Source organism: Physeter macrocephalus, chromosome 11, assembly GCF_002837175.3.
Source record: "Physeter macrocephalus isolate SW-GA chromosome 11, ASM283717v5, whole genome shotgun sequence".
In the NCBI taxonomy this organism is placed as follows: domain Eukaryota; kingdom Metazoa; phylum Chordata; class Mammalia; order Artiodactyla; family Physeteridae; genus Physeter; species Physeter macrocephalus.
Genome location: NC_041224.1, coordinates 156,821,665 through 156,841,672, shown reverse-complemented (window position 1 = coordinate 156,841,672; position 20,008 = coordinate 156,821,665). Strand labels below are relative to the sequence as shown.

General features: G+C 52.5%; 1 protein-coding gene across 1 annotated transcript; it reads left to right on the top strand.

Annotated features, from left to right (window-relative positions):
* Positions 1-13,235: 13,235 nt before the first annotated feature.
* IRF2BPL (interferon regulatory factor 2 binding protein like) lies at positions 13,236-19,195 on the top strand. Its single transcript, XM_007106972.4, has one exon. It carries the CDS (start codon positions 16,024-16,026, stop codon positions 18,352-18,354), a length of 2,331 nt encoding a protein of 776 aa, XP_007107034.2. The 5' UTR covers positions 13,236-16,023; the 3' UTR covers positions 18,355-19,195.
* Positions 19,196-20,008: the final 813 nt, after the last annotated feature.

The window sequence follows — 20,008 nt, the reverse complement described above, 5'->3', positions numbered from 1 at the left end:
TTGCTTGGCTGGCCTCTTGCACAAGACCTGGCTGCCCCCAGCTCAGTCTCTCTGAAAAACATGGTTAGCCCCCTCCAGAGAAACGCAAAATACAGACACTCCTTATGCATTTTCCTGGAAGCATTCTGTAGCTCCAGCCTGGAAAAGCTTCCAAAAGTTTTTTGAACCAAAGATGATAATAATAATAATAAAAGAGGTGGGGGAGGAGAAAAGCTTGGGCAAACGTTCCTGTGATTAATATTCAAGGGAACAGACTTGGATTGTAGGGAAAGGAAAAAGGAAGGGTTTTCCAGGTCAATATAAACATTTGTGCTGTTTGCTTTAAAGGCAGTTTCAAAATAGTTGGCCTCCCCCAAGCAATTTTTTGGAATCTACCCAGAGGGCAAAAACTTACCCTTCCTTCTCCCATCTGGAAAGCTTTCACACCAGAGGCCCCACTCATTCCTGAGCTCTGGCTTTAGAAAGAGGACTTTCCCAACCTTCCAAGATTCCTTGCCCTCCCTCACCCAGCTGACCCACAAGGAGTTTGTGTTGGCTCCACCCTGCAGCAGCTGCATTCCAGCTGTGGCGCTGCTGTTAGGAAACATTTAGGAATCCTCTGGCTGGAAAGGTAAATGAGAAATGTGTCCTAATGACACCTTAATGCTGGCGGAAATCTGCAAACAGAGACGCCCAAGGAACAGATTCTGGACGTTTGAGTCCCCTTTATAATTCTGCTGTGCAAAGAGCCAGCTGTTAGCTAACAGGAAAGGTTTTTATTGGTCTCATGGAGAAAAGTGCTGACCAGCCTGACCCCCCCACCCCAACTGTGACATGCAAGAAAATGAAAGTCAAACATATTTGTGAAGGGTCAAAAATATTTTCACTTGCTCATGAGCGCTCATCTTTTTAATTAAAGCATAGCATCTTGCTCAAAACAAGCCTCTGGAACAACAGAGTAATCAGAACCTTAATTTAGGGATTTGCCAGCTGATCTTGACTGCTGTGGGAAGGTTATAGCAGTAGCTTAGAGGCAGACGATGGGGTGAATGTCTCCCAGGAGCTTCCCTAGTCTTCGGAAGACAGTGTCTGCCGGAGGATTCGGGTGTAGAGGGGGTGCCTCAGAAACCAGAAAGGATCCTTTAACTGCATAGAAGTTGCCAGACAGGGCAAGCCTGAGCAAATGGCTTTTTAGGCAGCTGAAGCCCTCAGCAGCTGTTAGGACAAATGCCACCAAGCCGACCTGGTTGCCAGGAGTGCTGCAGCCTTAACTGGGGTCTTTCCCGTCAGTCTCTTTGCCATCATATTATCTTCTGGGACTGCGCTGTAGACCCTCAGATTAATGATAGCCCATGTCATTACCTGGTTTTAGAATAGCCGGCAGTAGCTGCCGAGCTACACTCTATCTTATCCTAACCTCTTCCTTTCTTGGCTCTTGAGATTCTGTACCTTTTCCCTAGCTTCATCAGCCACCCAGCCAGACAGCAACAATTAACCACCATGGAAATGCTTTGAGAACCCAGTATCCAGGGTGAGAATCTCCGTGAAGTCCTCCATTAATTCCTGGTACTGAAAACGGATATGGAAATTTAGTAGGAGAGCTGGTGGCCTATGTTCCAGGGGGGCCACCTAGCTATTGTGAAAGCTTCCTTCTCTCCACTTCTTCCTCCTCCTGCTGTCCCACTTCAAACACTCCCTACCGTCTACCTTTTAACACCTCCAAGGCCACCACTGCCACTGCCACCACCGCCCCTCCCCCCCCAACCACCCACTTCCCAACCAGGTCCTTTCAGAGTGCAGTCTGCCTGGTTGCCATGGAGAGCAGCCCCCACCCCCAGTACCCTTGGGGGCTTTGAGACCCTAGAAGGAAAGCACCAGGAAACCAGAAATCAGCTCCCTCCCGAAAACAATGGCTTCCAGGGTCTGTGCCAGACACACTCACAGCACCCGAAATAGACTCATTGTCCTCTTGTGCAATATCCAGGAATTTGGTGAAACTCATCATTTTTCAGGTTACCGATAATGCAAGTTTGGAAACTGAAACAGGAAGGAACACAGGCTGAAAAAGCTTTTATCCAGCACACAGCATTTCTCTCTCCAGATGCAAGACCATTTTTCTGGTTGTTGTTTTTTTATTTTTTTTCCAGCAGTACTTTGGTGGGGTTAAAATTAGCTGGCAGCATTCTGGTCACATGCTAGACAGCAAAACAAAAGGGAGTTGTTCCCTCGCAGCCCCTGAAGCAGACCTTCCTAATCCACGGACTTCTGGGAATCTGGCTCCTCAGGCCCTGGGACTGAGGGGGCCACACCACCGACTCCCTTCTGTCGTCATCTTGCTGTAATGGGAAGAACTGGGTAGTGTCTAGGCTGTTTTGAATCTCAGGGCATGCCTCCATTTGGAAAGACATTCAAGGGCCCCAAAATGGCTTTTGCGGTTCCTCCCATTTGGGAGAGGAAGGTTGAAAAAAGGAAGAACTTTTGAAGGCAACAAAGAAGCAGACACCACAAGGACATTGGGAGAGAGAGAGAGAGAGAGAGAGAGAAAGGTGGGGGACAGTGTCTGAAATGTGAGCGCAGGCACCACCTTCTGGGGGCATGGGCTGCTCTGGGCATGGCTAAAACGCAAAATCGTACATCTGAGCTCTATATAGCCGGCTCTTTGGATAGATCCTTTATCTCTGGACCCTGATGATAGGGGCTCATCATGATCTGCTTTGTTCTTTCCAGCTTAAAACTGTTATCAGAAGCCCTAGATGAAAAATACAGCCTCTGATTCACGCACATAGTCAGGAAACATCCCTTGCGCTCAGTGCAGAAACATGCCGGTCAACCTAAGAAAGAAATCACCACCACAAAATATGCTTTTGGCTTGCCAAAGCTCAGCAGCTGTGAGAGCCAATAACTCAGCTGCCTGGATTTTCTGGGGAAGGTGGGGGCCGAGTAGGAGGTGGTATGGGGGTGGCGATGGGGGAGAGAGAGGGGCTTTCTCAATCACCTGATTATTGCCTCCAACTCCTGTTTAATTCCAAGCCAAAAACCACCTGGAAACATCTCAAGAGCCAACTGCTCCTAAAAATCACGTTCAGCACTATCCCATCCAGCTCTGCGCCTGCTGGCAAGGTGAAGCAGATGGCTTTTATTGATTAATATATTTATTTGGAAGGGGCTCCTCCAAGTAAGGAAATTCCAGCGAAATAGAACGCCCTGGCCAGAACTGCCATGACAATCATAAGCAGACACCCAGAGAGAGGCGGGTTAAAAGACACTGCAGCTTAGCCCCAGGAAGCTGGGGCATTTTCCATCTTTCTCCCGGCCGGCCTCTGTGTCAGCCGTGCACTTATGAAGAAATACCTCATTTGGTTCAAACTTCTGTGGTATTCAAGGATTTGAGTGAGCTACGTGGAGCCCACTTTGTCAAAAGGGCTTCACAAACCAAACAGGCCTCTGACTTGGATCTTATCCTGAAGCCTTCATTATATAGACAGACCCAACAGAAATTCTTACTGCCTTAACGCCCAGCACATAAAGTCCTCTTTAATAAACATATACCATTTTTCAGTGGAACAGCCTCAAGGTGTCAAAAGTACATAAAGGTCTGAAAGCTGAAACCCTTGATAAACAGTGTGCTGAAATATATTTAGCAGAAAATACTGAAAGCCACAGGAAAAATATGTTCTCTTCCTGGGATGTTAACGAAGGTTTGTTTAGGTTCAGGAAACCTTCAGGAAATAGCGAGTTGGGTTGAGAAGGAATACTGCTCAATGTAAATAAATCGCTAAACCTCCTTGGCCTCCACAGGCCTTGGCTGGAATGGAGTATTTCATTTTTTCCCCCCATTAAACAGGCCACCCGGAGAGTTGGCATTACAGACCTGAACATGTACCAAATCTGAGTGTGCTATTTTGTTTCTGTACATTGAATCAGACTGTATTTCAAATAGCAGCTTGTGCAAAATGGGCAGGCGGGGGGCGGGGGGAGCGGCCAGTCATCCAGACAGGCACACCCTAACACTCAGCGTAAATGAAAGACTGTTTCACCTCCAATCACCCGATGTCTTGTCTCAGACAGGAACGTATCCTCTGTTGTTGTTGCCCAGGGTGATGTCATGCTCATTCTAAAGCCCATGGTTCTAAGGGACTCGGTTGCTGCAATACCGTGCCTTCAGAAAGACCTAGATTTCCTGAGGTCTCAGGGTAGGGAGAGAGAACAAGGAAAGGACAGGCAGCCACTCTCCCCAAGATGGATGCTGTATGATGTAAGTTGCTGGCTAAAATATCTGGCATCCTTGCCGTTTTAAGTTGCCAGCTAAATATTATTAAAAAGATAAAATACACGCAAACTGTGCAGAATGTAGGGCTGCTGTGTTTACATCCGGGTTGTGATGACTCAAAGACTTAGACTTGGGCTTACTGAAAAGCTCTATTAAAAACACAGCTTTGTGAGAGCCCCCAGGGAGAGGGAAGCAGGGCTCAGGAGGGGGATTGCTTGGGTGGCTGGTGGGGAGTATGGTGACCCGCCCAAGGACGGTGCCGAGGCCTGTGGTCCCGGTTGGCACTTAAGGCCAGGGAAGCGCTAGGGGTTAATCTCCGCTTCGGCTTCGGCACCAGAGCAGGGAGGGTTAACCTTTTTCCAGAACATTTATTTCACCATCTCACTGACTAGAGGGAGGAGGGGCGGGGAGGCAGAGCGAGAGCCTGCCGAGCTGAGAGGCTGCGGATCACAAGGCCATTCTGATAGCCTCCTGTCCCCATGGCAACCGCAACGGCATTTATCAGTTCCTTCTGCGCACAGGCACAGCAAATCTGCATTGCACATGGCAGGCTTCCAGCATTTCAAATGAAAGAACACTTTGAACGGCTGCCAAGTTTGGAAGGAGCATAACTGTCAGGGCTGCTTAAAGCTGGCAGTTTATACTGGGGAGGCTTTCGTTTCCCAGAATCCTCCGGGCCTGGCGAGCTGCCAAGTACTTAGCGGAAGCTAAAAAGTAACTCGCTCCCTTCCCTCCCCTCCCCCTGCTCACGCTCCCCCTCCACGCCATTCACCGCAGTGCTCTCAAAATTTTCCACATGTCCTGTGTCACCAGTGCAGACTGTACAATGAAAACCAGAACGCCGGCTACCCATGACAGGGCTTTTATTAATAATTGGGGGAGGGAGGGCCGGCTGGGATCAGACACTGACAGCCGGGGCACCAGGTCTGCGCTGTACCTGCCAGAACCACTGGGTGTGAACCTATGTGGGGTGTGTGCGTGTGTGTCTTTCAGCCTTAAAAATACATTAATAAAAATAAAAGCAGCTTCAGAACTGTAGACACCCTGAGTACCAGGGCCCGGACGCGGGGCGGCGGCGGGGGGTTCGGTTGGGTGCTTTGGAGCTTCCTTTAGGGTGGGGAATTGAGGTCATGCAGGCAGTGTTGTTCAGATCCAGCCTTTCCAAGAGCCCTGGGGAAAAGGGTTGTTATTGAGAACCGAGTCTGTTTCTGGAGCTTTCCTTGAATCTCTCGGGTGTCGTGGTGAGAGCTCTGAGGCCACCGATGGGGAGAGAGCTCGGAGATGGTTTTCAATGGAAAGTTTACCAGATAACTTCTGTCAGGCACAGCCCAGAGCACAAGGGCTTCTACCAGCAGAAACTGGAAATTGGCATAGCGTTCACTGTGCTAATTTTTTTTTTTTAATCATAATCTACACTGAGATCAAGGGCCCGGGCTTTATTTTCCAGCACAAATAGAATGAAAATTGTCTGCTGCTTAGGCGGTTGGATAGAGTTCAGGAAAACTATGTCTGGCATTAATTCCAAAGTGGAGGTTTTGGTTCAAACGAGGCCCATTAATTTCAATAAACTGTTTTCACTAGTCCAGACCCTGCTGTGCAAGGACTATTTATTACCTTTTGCTAACCTGATGTCTGCAGAGTTGTAAAGCAAAGGAAAAAAAAAATCCAGGGTGGAGATATCTATATCTTGGATCAAATGGGTTTTGCACCTTCCCTTTGGGGGCCATGTTTTATGGGGCATTTTCTATCCCTGGTTTTTCTTTTTTTCTTTTTTTTTTAATTTTGGGCTGCGTTGGATCTTCGTTGCCGCACACGGGCTTTCGATAGTTGCGGTGAGCGAGGGCTACTCTTCGTTACAGTGCACAGGCCTCTCATTGCGGTGGCCTCTCCCGTTACGGAGCACGGGCTCTAGGCATGCGGGCTCAGCAGTTGTGGTGCACAGGCTCAGTTGCTCTGCGGCATGTAGGATCCTCCCAGACCAGGGCTCGAACCCGTGTCCCCTGCACTGGCAGGTGGACTCCCAACCACTGTGCCACCAGGGAAGTCCCAAGAGTATATACCATTATTGTTAATTTTAAATGTCCCCAACTTCTTTTTTTTTTAATTTTGGGCTGCGTTGGATCTTCGTTGCCGCACACGGGCTTTCGATAGTTGCGGTGAGCGAGGGCTACTCTTCGTTACAGTGCACAGGCCTCTCATTGCGGTGGCCTCTCCCGTTACGGAGCACGGGCTCTAGGCATGCGGGCTCAGCAGTTGTGGTGCACAGGCTCAGTTGCTCTGCGGCATGTAGGATCCTCCCAGACCAGGGCTCAAACCCGTGTCCCCTGCACTGGCAGGTGGACTCCCAACCACTGTGCCACCAGGGAAGCCCCCTGGTTTTTCTTTATCAGACTGTTTTTTTAAATCCATCTTGCAATGAATTTGAGAAAAAATCTTGATGGAGAAGAACGTGGCAAGAGTAAATATCTATCTCTTGCCTACTTCAGAAGGATACCTCCCAGCCGCAGGGATGTTTTGTGTGCCTGTCTGTGGCTTGCAGGCTGCAGGTCCAGTGCAAAGTCCTGACGTGATTCACCCTGACGATTTGGTCTAAAATACACCAAGACAGTCAATTTTGGCATTTGTTCTCCCCTAGGAATTTTACTAGCTGCCTTAGAAAAGCACATAAATTGCTTCCCCCTCCCTTTTTTTTCCATGCCTCCTCTCTTCATCCCCCCCCCAGTCCATCTAGATGTCATTTCAAAGAGAAGGATGAAAAGGGGGGATCTGTCAGGTGGTCAGGTTTGTGAATGTGTCTTTCCAGCCCCCAACATACACACACACACACACACACATACAGCTGAGAATGTTAATCAGAATTAAAAGCCAGTCAGTACTATTAAAGCATCAAACATGAAGACTTAAAGAAGGAGGGGAAATATGGGGGATAGAGGCAGTGGAAATGGAATATAATGGAATATAATTCAGTCCTCTGCGCTGACATTCTAAAATAAAGGAGGGGAAAGGTAGCACCAATTTGGTCAGCTTGTCAAATGTCAAAATTATTGGTCTTTCCTTTTAACTACCCTCCCCACTCTCCCCCCCTCTGCCCCGCCCCACACAGTCAAGTTCTTGACTTTCCCAAGTGTGATTAATGTCTGGCAGAGGCCAGAAACAGGAGTAGGGTTCTTGGCTGCCCGTTCTGATAAACAATCTGTTCTTGGGAAGAGTAGGTGAAGGTGGCGTTAAGGGGTGGGGGGCGGTAATCTCCGGGCCTTGTTGGTGGGGCTAGGGGAGGAGGAGGAGAGGAGGGGGCTCTCCAGGCCCGCCCTCCCGGAAAATGCAATTGTCCTTCCTTTGGAGCGCGTGGTTTTAGGGTGGGTCAGGTTTCCTGGCCTTAAAAATGTGAGTAGAGAGTGGATCCATTCTTGCTGCCGGTTCACAGCGTCCAGGAAACGTCGGAGGGCTCGGGCAGGGGCTTGAGAGGGGAGGGGAGCCCGCGTGCCCCAAGGCTTCAGACCCATTTCGGATGCTCCGGCGTGGCACACCTGGGGCTCCTGCGCTGAGAGCGGCTCACCGGAGAAACCGAGGCCGCCGCGGGGAAGGTTGGGTGGGGCGGTGGTGGTCGAAGTACCGTAAAGCGGCACAGGAAAAGCCAGAAGATGTTCAAAACAAAAGGAGGGACTATTTCGCGGCGTCAGAGGTCGCTGGTATGGAAACTCCGTAGGCAAGAACACTAGCTGTGGATTTTGCCGTGGGTTTGTTGTGTGGGCAACCAGGCAGAAAGCGGCGATATGAAAAAGTGGGGAGGGGGAGAGTCTACGGTTGAAGGGAAATCAGTGCAGAGAAAGCTGCGCGCGGCTGGGAAATATCACCGAGGAGAGTGCAGTGGCACCGAATAAAAGATGAATAATCGGCTACCTTTTGGAAAAGGAGTGTAAAAATATGAATAAAGGCGAGAAACCCGCTTCTTCTCAGCCTGAAAAGCAAACCCTTTTCTCACCTGCCTCTTCTCCCGGTCCCACACACACACCTCTCTTGTCTACCCTGCATCCAAGCAGCCTCGGCCAGGCTCGCTTTCCTTTGGATTTAATTACATGAAAATGCTGAACAAAAAAACCTGTAATTACACCCTTAGTCCCTGCCACTCAGGCCCAGCACACTTCCTGCCTAGTTTTGTTTTTTTAAAGAAGAGGTCATTGCCTCTTTTCATTCCAAATTGACCAAAACAGAAAAGTAAAAGCCCCAAATAAATCCAACTGCTGCGAGCTTCAGCGCCACCAGGGATTTGGGGACGGGGATGGGAAGTCCTTGTCCGTCTAGGAGAGATGAGTAGACAGCCTACCTTACTATTGTCTCCCTCTGGCTCTTAGGTCCAGAGGCAGTCACAATTTGTTTGTCCGTCAGCCCAGAAGAACAGAGATGCTGGGCTGGCCGGGAGGAAACCCGCTAAGGGCACGATGAAGAGTGTGGATCAGCTCTCTATTTTTCCAGCTATTTTACCTAGAAAGGCTTAACGCTGGCTTAAGGAGACTCCTGACAATCGCTTGCCTTTCTACACCCGTATGTATTAACATACAGATTTTCACTGTAAGCCCCTGAAGTAAGGAAAACAGGTTTTAATATCAACACTTGACAGGTGAGGAAACTGAGGCCCAGAGAGAATAAGCAGATTGCTCTAAGTCAGTCATGTGGCTGGTGGGAGTGTTGTACAAACACTGTCTCTGATGGCTTTGGGGCTATTGCTTCAGGAAACGAGGACACCTAGGAGGATATGGAAGCTTCTAGATTCTGAGATGGAGCCAATCTGGCTTGGTTCATCATTAGATCCCTAGGACTGAGAGAGAAAGTGCTAATTAAATAGTTGAATAACCTAATGAATGGCAAACAGAAGGGCACAAGATTAGGAGCTGGAAAATGGAAACCCACCAGGCCATCTGGTACCCAAGTTTCAGCTTTGAAACAAAATGTAAGTGATGAGAATAGCTTCACACTCATAGGGACACATCAGGCGTGGATCCTCTGGGTCTGGCCAGAGAGGGAAGTTCAGGTTATCTAGATGGTGGTCTTCTAGATGGGTCAGGGTTGAGGTCTATCTTATTCCCTTGATTTCTGGCTCCAGTGATACCTAGGCCAGGCTTGACTGTCAGGGTATATGCCTCTCCTAGGCTAAAAGTGCTTTGAGGGGTAGTCTGCCATAGTCTAGTGGCCCCCAGCCCAAGTACAGGACAGTACCTATTGCATGAATGCATAGTCAGTATGACCTGAATTCGTTGAGAACCAAAGTTTGTTGCTTGTGTGATGTGATCTGTGGTTTTGGAAAGAGGCTACTTCCACCATAAAGTGCACCTTCTCCACTTCCTTCCTTCCCTTTCATCATGCAGCCTGGGGTCCTCCAAAACGTAGCTATCCTCAGTAAGGGTAACTCAGTAAGTTCCTAAATGCTTTGCTATGTTCTAGAGCTTCAGATTTTCCTCCATCACCTCCGCCGAAGGCCAGGGTATAGAAAACCCAGGAAGGTCTCAGGGGATGCCAGGGAATCATGGCTACACAATTTTGCTCAAAGCTGAATGGTGACTGGTTTTAACTCCCCCAAAACTGGTGCTAACTTATGCATAATCTCACATCTACTAGGACAGTAGTGGCATTCTTCACTTGCAAACTCCTGTGGGAGTTTTACTTTCTTGTAGTTCCTTACAGACAGCTAGGACACCCCCCACCTCCACTCCCACCTCCCATCCCAACCGTGGAACAGAAGAAGGAGCGCTGGGTTTAGAGCCAGAGAACTTGGTTTCCAACAATTCTGGACTAGCTCTGGACCTGCTTTCCTCACCTATACAGGAGGGTGATGAAAGTAACACCTACCTCACAGGGTTGGTGTGCAGATTGGTGAGATAATGTCTGGGAATGCCCTTTGGAGCTCTAGACAAATGTTGGTCATTATATTGTTCATAATCTCTTCCATTTTATTAAGTACATTATAATATTTATCTTCCAATGAGGCAGTGCAATTATTCCCATTTTACAGAGTAAGAAATCGAAGTCCAAGTGATTTGCTCAAGGTCACACAGCTATTTCGGGTCGGCCAAGTCCAAGTTGAACAACATAAATATGTACTCAATGCTAAGCGCCCTCTTTTCCTCCCTCTCTCCTGAGTTTCGAGTTGAACCGCCCAGCTAAGAAAGGCAAGTCAAAATACTTGGCGATTCTGGCCCATCCGCCCCAACCAGGGACAGCAGTGATGGCTGCCCGTCTGTACCTGACTTGACCGAGGGACAGTGAAGCAGCAGGGAGGGCTTCCCGCTCCTAGGCCCCGCCTTCTGGCGGCCCCAGCAGGAAAGCGCCGGCGGCGACGGGTCTCCGAAGCCGGGTGGTGGAAATCCCCAGCTCTGGTGCGGGGCCGGTAGGAACCCGCTGGCACTCTGGCTCTCTGCTGAGGCCCAGGCGCACGCGGGGTGGGGCGGGAGGGTCTGAGGGTGTGAGCACCTGTGGCCTTGACGGCCACCCGCCAACCTCTCCGCCTACTCTCGCCCTCCAAGTCCTTCCCGACTACCCCACTTCTTGGGGTGTGGGTGTTTGTTTCAACCCAAACAGGTCGGTGAATAGCACCCCTGTCTGGCGCTTCCCCTTTTTTCCCGCTAGGCCTGGTCCCTGGGAGACTCATTCCAGGGTTCCCTTATTTTTGAACTTGAAAAAACACACCGGCTTTTGCTGAGGGCAGCGCTGGGCTCCCCCGTGCCCTGGCACGCTGGCTAGGAGAGGAAGCGGGGAAAGCAGGAACCAGACGCGACTCCCCCCGCCTTTCTTCTCTTCCCTGCTCCCCGCCCCTTCAGGAAGAAAGCAGTCGGAGATCTGATCGCTCGCAGCGGCCGCTGTGCCAGCACCAACCGCTACGTCCTCTTTTCCCTTCCACCCAATTTTGCACGGAGCGCCCGGCTGCCCGCGCGCCCCGGGCTGGGCAGGTCCTGGCGGGCGGCGCAGCCTCCCCTCCCCGGGGGTTCTTAGCGAATCACGTTGTTCCTGGGATTTCACGATCTAGTGGCTCTTGCGTAACCGTATGCCTTGGCCTGAATTAATCCTTTCTTTTTTTTTTAATACCAGAATTAATCCTTTAGGAAAAGGCAAATACTTCCGCCACGGAAGCGGCCTGGGAGTAAATGTGTAAATCACAGTGCTGACTTGATTCCTCCACGCCCACAGCGCCCGGGGGCTTCCTGGCGTGGGTATGGGGGCCCTGGGAGAGGCCAGAGGAGGGCCCAGCCCACACGTTTGTTTTCATCTACTTCGAGGCGTCTCTAGCGGGCCGAAGAACCGGGTCCTGCTTTCTGCGGGCTTGAGCGTTACCAAAAAAGGCCTTTCTCCTGCCTGAGATCTTGGCCCACACGTTGCAGTGGGGTGACGCGAGGTTCAAGCCTGGCCTCCTCGAAGGCCGAGCCAGCTGGCTGCAGGATGCCAGGGCAGATCCCCCCCCCCATCTCTGCCACAAACCGGCGGGGGCGGCGGGGGGGAGGACAGGAGGGAGACTGCAGGGAGTTTCGAGGTGCGTGGGCCCGCTGCAACCTTCTCACCCCTAACGCTGTGCTGTGGCCTCAGGAAAGGCCAAGTGGAGAGCTGACCTTTTGCTCCAGTTTAAAGCTGGGTCCTCCGAGAATGCCAGCTCAGATGGCAAGCTGAGTGAGGGGTGGAGAGAGCAACCGTTGGAAGGAACTTCGGGAAGATTGCAGGCATTCCCCCTGCGCCAGATTGATCCCTGACTCTGCCAGTCCCCAGACCCCACCGCCGGCGTTCAGTCCCATCTGTGGGTCTCTCCACCTGGTGTCTTAGGTTGAAGCCCCCCTCCCCCCCACCCTGCTCAGTTACTTCCCATTGTGAACGCAGTATTGTCACATGGAATTCTCCAAGGGAAATGCATCTCCCAAATACTGGTGTTCTTGCCTCTCACAATCCCTGACACACCCCAAACGGGGCCATCTCAGACAAGCAGTTAAGAAATTTATCACCACAGGTGACGGTGATTCTTTGAGGGGGAAGGATATCCAGAGAGCTATGCCTTTTAAATTAAAGGATTATGAGACTGTAATGGAAGTTTTTTAAATGCATGTTTATTTCTAACTCTGTGTGTCTGAAGACACCCAGCATGTATGTGTGTGTGTGTGTGTGTGTGTGTGTGTGTATATATATCTCCTTTAGTAACAGCAAAGACAAGAGACAGACAAGGAGATGGAGACATATGTGTGTGCATACCAAATATAACACTATGACACAGAATCCGACTTGCTTTCTCTAGCAGCCTGGCTAGAGGGTTGGGGCTAAGTTGCTTTCTTCAGTATTTCTGGTTTAATAAAGGGACAGACTGAATAAATATTAATATAAAGAAACATTAACCAGCCAAGCCAAAGCTAAGCAGCCTCAAGCCCCAGGCTGGTGGGAATGTCACTCCATTTCCCAGCCCTATGTTTTGACTCACTCCAGGGTAGCTGTGGTGTGGGGAGGGTTGAAGTCTGGGAGGGTGAGGCAGTGCTCCCAGCAGCTCTTTACAGAGGAATCACTGCCGGGAGCCAGCCGGCCAGATAAAGTTTATTATTGTTGGGGAGTGCACAGTGAGCTCACTGTTTTGCAAAAACCGAAATCTGGCTGCTTTGAGATGAAAGAGGGGCTCCCTAGGGCTCTTCCTTCCCCCTTTCTCCTTATCCTTAAAAACTCACCTTCTTTTGCATCTAGGGCCCCAGAATGAGTGGGAAATAGGGGTGCTGGGGAGGGCTGGATGCGGGAAACAGGTTCTGAAGGTCAAGTGTCAAAATAAAAATAAATACTTCTTGGAACTTACTTCCCTGGTGGTGCAGTGGAGAAGACTCCACATTCCTAATGCAGGGGGCCCGGGTTCGATCCCCGGTCTGGGAACTAGATCCCACATGCATGCTGCAACTGAGAGTTGGCATGCCACAACTAAGGAGCCCACCTGCTGCAAATACAGAACCAGTGCAATTAAATAAATAAATAAAACAAATACTTCTTGTTGCTTCAACTGAACTTTATTATAATTAGTAGTAATAGTAGTGATGAGTATGGATCCTTACATTCTATGCAATTTGCAAAGTACTTCCACACGTTAACCAGCAATAGTACCAACATTCACATCAACACTAATAATAACCAACCCTTACCGATGGCTTCCTGTGAACCGGACACTGTGTTCTACACACTGTACGGCGTATTTATGCTAGAGTCTGTGGCAGTGGCAGATCCACAACTTCTGTATATGGAAGAATTCAATGGCACAATCTATTTGGAAGGGGAGCATGGGGGTTGGTTATGAAGATGTAATTGCGTAGCACTTTACGTGAGCTTGTATGTATTGTAACAAATGGGGGGGAGCTGATGGAAAATTTGAGCACCCCAAACCACCTCTGAGAACTTAAGCTTGTCAAGGCACCATTCAAAGCAGACTTACTAGATTCAGATCCCAGTTCTGTCTCTAATGGCTGTGTGACCCTGGGCAAGTTATTTAACCTCCTTGTTTTCTGAGCTTGTAAATCAGAGTTAATAATAGAATCTACCTTGTAGATAATACTGAGTTTAATGATGATGCAAGTAAACCACCTAGCAGTGCCTGGCCCATAGCAAGTCTCAGTGAGTTGCCTCCTGTTAGAACAAGAAACAAAATGAAATCTCAAACAGTCCTAATAGGTTGGGAGCTCTGATCCCATTTTACAGGTGGAAAACAGAGGCAGTAAGTGACGGAGAGGAAATTCCAACCTAGTGTGCCAGACTCTAGAACCTGAAATTCCATTATACTGCCACCCCTCTCCAGCCTCGCCCAGGATTATCTCAATCTTCATGAAAAAAAAAAAAAAGCAGACCCAATACTTGGAAGAATCAGTTGAAATGCCCCAACTAGCCCTTTGACCAACATATCTGTTCTGCAATAAACCCTAATGACAAGAGGTGATCTTGTAACGGAAAAGAAAGCAGGGCCTTGCTCAGCCTTCTGGGGCACTATGGAATGAAATCACAGCACACAAGAAAGAACTTTGAAAACTGTGACAGTGCTTTACAAAGATATATCAACATTATTAAATGCTGCCCCCACCTTCTTTTATCAATCCCAAAGAAACCACTCACCTGTTTGGTCTTTCCAGCACCTCCCCCTCCCTGCCCCCAAATGCAGCTGTGCCCAGCCAGTAGACTGTTTTCCTTAAAGGCCTCCGGGTCCTCGTAGCTTCTTTAGACATTCAGCCAAAATTTTTAGAGTACGGCTTGGGGGAGGGGTATCTCACCCTGAATTCATTTAGCTCCGTCGCTGAAGCTCAGGTTCCTAGACCAGGGCACAAAAACAAAGCGAAAAGGCAGTTTCTGAAAGACTGGAAAACAGCTAATTTTGCAGGTGCTTCGGCATCAGTGGTAGCAATGAATGTGACGTTCATTCCGGGGGGGGGGAGGTTTGATTGCAGATGGAATGGGTAATACCCTTATGAAATTCACAGCGAAAATCTTGAAACAGGCCATTTAAATTCACTGCTCGGAGTGGGGTGGGGAGCGGTATCGGAAACGACGCTTGTGGTTTTCAAACGCATTTTAACTTGGGAAAGCCGGGCGGAGAAAGGAAAGGTCATAGTCTGTTTAATTTCCACCCCCAACCCTGGTCTTCCAGCATTAGCTCGCTGGGCCTCAGCTGTTGTACACACACAGCGAGGGGGGAGGGGAGGGCGGAGGCGCGGAGGAGGGGCCGACTGGGAGGAATCTGGGCGCCCTGCCGCGCATGCGCTTTTCCCGAGCAACAAGTGGGCTCCACAGAGGAAGTGTAAAGGGGAGGGGGGAGAACTGGTGCAGAGCATGGCGGTGACGTCAGCGCTCCGCCTGGGCGGCATCCCGCGCGGCCGAGCCCGGGACAGCGCGAGCCGCAGCGCGAGCGGGAGCGCCGAGCCGCGCCTCCGGAACGTAGAGTAACAATCACAACCCCACATTCCGGGCGAGCGCGAGCGGGAAGGGATGCGACCCGGGTCGAGGCGCCGCGCGAGCGCCCTGCAGCCAACGTGAGCGCCGCCAGCCGGGGGGGGCCCGGGCGCCCGCCAGGCCTGGGGGCGGCGGGAGCCTGCGTGCGTGCGCTCCTCTCCTCTGCTCTCGTGCGTCCTGGAAGCAGTGGCCGCGGCGGCTCCCTCCGGCCGTGCAAACCCAGCTGCCGCCAGCGGAACGGCCAACGCTGCGAGGGGAGAAGCTCCTCTCTCGGCTGCCACCCCCTCCCCCGGTCCTCCAGGGAAGCAGCTACTTCAGCAAGATTGGACTCGGGCACCGGGTGGCACTGAACCCTCTAGCCTTCATCCCAGAGAGCCTGGCGGGGAGAGGACGCAGGTCGTAGGGGGTCCCCCCCAGGGGAGAGGAAGAGACAACCCCTTTCGAGCTTCCAGGCAGCAGCCACTCCGGGGAGGGGGCCAAGAACCAACGGCGGCCAGCACCCGGCACCCTCGCCCCCTCCCCCCGGGCCCGGAGCTTCCAGCCCGGGTCTGCGACACCAGGAAGAAGGCGCCTGAGCTCCCCTCCCGACGAAACAGCCGCAGTAGGAGGTGGGGGCGAGGAGCGGGCTGAACTCGTCCGCTGCCCGGGCGGTGGAGCCCCCGCAGCGAGGCGCTGCGCGGGCGGTGGAGACTCGCGCTCCCTCCAGCCCCTGGGGCAGAACTTTCTCGCCCCCCCTCTTTCCCCCGCAGCCGTACTCCCTCCCCAGCCGGCCAGCCCTCCGGGAGGAGAAAGCGCCGCGGAGACAGCCGGGGCGGGGGCCTACCTTCCCGAGGGCCGGCATCATGTCGGCGGCGCAGGTGTCCTCGTCCCGAAGACAGTCTTGCTACCTGTGCGACCTGCCTCGCATGCCCTGGGCCATGATCTGGGACTTCTCGGAACCCGTATGCCGCGGTTGCGTCAACTACGAGGGCGCGGATCGCATCGAGTTTGTGATCGAGACCGCGCGTCAGCTGAAGCGGGCGCACGGCTGCTTCCAGGACGGCCGCTCCCCCGGGCCGCCGCCGCCCGTCGGGGTCAAGACGGTGGCCCTGTCGGCTAAGGAGGCGGCGGCCGCGGCTGCGGCAGCGGCCGCCGCACAGCAGCAGCAACAGCAGCAACAACAGCTCAACCACGTCGATGGTTCCAGCAAGCCTGCGGTGCTGGCGGCCCCGTCCGGCCTGGAGCGCTATGGCCTGAGCGCAGCCGCTGCTGCCGCCGCCGCCGCCGCCGCCGCGGTTGAACAGCGCAGCCGCTTCGAGTATCCTCCACCACCGGTGAGCCTGGGAACCAGCAGCCACTCCGCGCGGCTGCCCAATGGCCTGGGGGGCCCCAACGGCTTCCCCAAGCCCACACCGGAGGAGGGACCCCCGGAGCTGAACCGCCAGAGCCCCAACTCGTCTTCAGCGGCGGCGTCGGTGGCGTCTCGGCGCGGGACGCATGGTGGACTAGTGACAGGGCTGCCCAACCCGGGGGGTGGCGGAGGCCCCCAGCTTACCGTGCCCCCTAATCTGCTGCCGCAGACGCTGCTTAACGGTCCGGCCAGCGCCCCCGTGCTGCCCCCACCGCCGCCTCATGGTCTGGGCAGCCGTGGGCCCCCGACGCCCGCGCCCCCCGGGGCCCCCGGGGGCCCAGCTTGTCTCGGGGGCGGCCCAGGCGTATCGGCCGCGTCGTCCTCCGCGTCATCTTCGACCTCGTCGTCGGTGGCCGAGGTGGGCGGGGGTGCTGGTGGCAAAAGGCCCGGCTCCGTGTCGAGCACTGACCAGGAGCGCGAGCTGAAGGAGAAGCAGCGAAACGCCGAGGCCCTGGCTGAGCTGAGCGAGAGCCTGCGCAACCGCGCGGAGGAGTGGGCCAACAAGCCCAAGATGGTCCGCGACACGCTGCTCACGCTGGCCGGCTGCACGCCCTACGAGGTGCGTTTTAAGAAAGACCACTCGCTGCTGGGCCGTGTCTTCGCCTTCGACGCCGTCTCCAAGCCTGGCATGGACTACGAGTTGAAGCTGTTCATTGAGTACCCCACGGGCTCGGGCAACGTGTATTCCAGCGCATCTGGTGTGGCCAAGCAGATGTACCAGGACTGTATGAAGGACTTCGGTCGGGGTCTCTCCTCCGGCTTCAAGTATCTGGAGTATGAGAAGAAACACGGTTCTGGGGACTGGCGCCTACTTGGAGACCTGCTGCCCGAGGCCGTGCGCTTCTTCAAGGAGGGCGTGCCCGGCGCCGACATGCTGCCCCAGCCCTACCTGGACGCCAGCTGCCCCATGCTGCCCACGGCTCTGGTGAGTCTAAGCCGCGCCCCCAGCGCGCCCCCGGGGACCGGGGCCCTGCCGCCCGCCGCCCCCTCGGGCCGGGGCGCAGCTGCCAGCCTGCGCAAGAGGAAGGCGTCCCCCGAGCCCCCGGACTCCGCCGAGGGCGCGCTGAAGCTGGGCGAGGAGCCGCAGAGGCAGCAGTGGATGGCGAACCAGAGCGAGGCATTAAAGCTCACCATGTCGGCCGGGGGCTTTGCGGCGCCGGGGCATGCGGCAGGGGGTCCGCCTCCGCCGCCCCCGCCCCTGGGACCCCATTCCAACCGGACCACCCCGCCCGAGTCAGCCCCTCAGAACGGTCCGTCGCCCATGGCTGCCCTCATGTCGGTGGCAGACACACTGGGCACGGCGCACTCGCCGAAGGATGGCAGTTCTGTGCACTCCACCACTGCGTCCGCACGGCGCAACAGCAGCAGCCCAGTGTCGCCGGCCTCCGTACCCGGGCAGCGCCGCTTGGCATCACGGAACGGGGACCTGAATTTACAGGTGGCGCCCCCGCCGCCTAGCACCCACCCGGGCATGGACCAAGTGCACCCCCAAAACATTCCGGATTCCCCTATGGCCAACAGCGGGCCCCTTTGCTGTACCATTTGCCACGAACGTTTGGAGGACACGCATTTCGTTCAGTGTCCCTCCGTTCCCAGCCACAAATTCTGCTTCCCTTGCTCTAGAGAGAGTATCAAGGCCCAGGGGGCGACCGGCGAGGTGTACTGCCCCAGCGGAGAGAAATGCCCCCTGGTTGGGTCGAATGTACCTTGGGCCTTCATGCAGGGCGAAATCGCGACGATCTTAGCTGGGGATGTTAAAGTGAAAAAGGAGAGAGACCCTTGAACCGCAAGACAGCCACTTCCTTAGCCCCAGACCAGCTCCTCTCCCGTCCAGAGGGCCCCTCCCCCACCCACATCGACCCTCTCTTCCCTCACTCTCAAGATGTAGAATTGTGAATATAACAAACTGCAAAAAGTTAGTCTTATGTATAGACATTATTTTCGTCGTATGTTTCTATATTTTGAAACAAAGGTATGTAACTTCTTCATTTGAAGGATAAGCTGGTTTGTGTTAAGCAGTATAATATTGGTTCGGTCATTTGCATCATATTCGTTAGCATTTATTGGTGGCAGAGTGTTTGCCTAGGTACAGAATTAATAGCCTTTAGCAACGACTGCTGCTGGTGTGTATTTTTGTAAATGTTATGCACTCACTGAAAGGAAGAAAAAAACACACACAAAAGAAAATGACTTTTTTTTTTGCCAAGGCCAGTGTTGCTGCCTAAAAAGAAATGATGCTATAAAATGGTGAGAGCTTCAGTTCTGAACAGCCCCAAGTGTTGAAGTCTTCACTTTATTTTGTTCTGTTTTGTTTTGTTTTTCTGTTTCCTTTGCAAAATGGTAAGGGGGGTGTTGGGGGGTGGGTGTTTTTTGTTGCAAGTTTGTGAGGGAAAATGTTTTGGTTTGTTTCTACTGACCTGAATGTGTTGGATCTTCACGTGTTGTTTTGTTTTTGCTTTATTGATGCACGGATGCTTTTGAACAGTAGAGCGAAATGCTAGACATGGAGAATCTGCTCTGTTTGTCCTTTATACATTTCTGTAGTTAACAGAACACTGTAATGTGCCTTGGAGCTTAGTAACTTGTAATAAATTCAATTGATATTAATTCTGCCCCGAGTCAGCAAGTGTGTTTTTCTAGGGCTAAGACTACACAGCTCCAACATCGGGGACACCCTCCCTACTTCCAACATAGAACACAAATGCTGGTGCCTTTGAAAGCCCTCAGAGGTGGCATCTGTAGAAGGCCCAGTGCTGGCTGACTTCCCCTCCCCTTCAGTACCAGACTATTTACACTCACCTCTCCGGGGCGGGACAGTTGCTGACTAAGCGATTTCTGTTTACTCTTCAGCATCTCTGTTTTCCCCTCATGCGAACCCCAGCTGCAAATAGCATTGTCAGGAGTGCTTTTTTGGTGCCTTTCCCTGTGGCCCTGAGTATATGCTGATACCCAGTGCAGCTGTGGCTTAATGCAAGTGGGGTGGGGGAAACAGGACAAAACCGGGGTGCTTTGCCTCCTAGATGTGGCAAAAATCACTGTTATTGCACATTTAAAGCAAAAATGTCACAGAGCTGGGAGCCGTCAGTGGAGGCAGGAGGGGTGTGGGAAGTGGGAAACAAATCCATGTACTCAGGACTGAGTTCCCAGCAGCTTCCAGTTCATGCATCGATCAGAAGAGCAGTTTCACCTCATTCATGACGTTTTTTTCTTTCCCTTCCTTTTTGATAATAATTTCAAAAGGCAGGACACTTAGCAGGTTGTGGAGAGTGGGGAAGAGAGAGTCCCAAACCGTGTTCCTGGGGAACGATTGCTTATGACACCAAATAGAACCCGTCCCCACTGGTGAAGAAAGGCGATTATTCATCTAGTTGACTTTGGTGGCATTTGTGAGGTACAGAGGGATGGGGATGGGACTGGAATGTCCTTTAGGGCTCTGG

Excerpts from the sequence above, each read along its gene's own strand:
- IRF2BPL (XM_007106972.4), top strand. The coding sequence starts at position 16,024 with ATGTCGGCGGCGCAGGTGTCCTCGTCCCGAAGACAGTCTTGCTACCTG.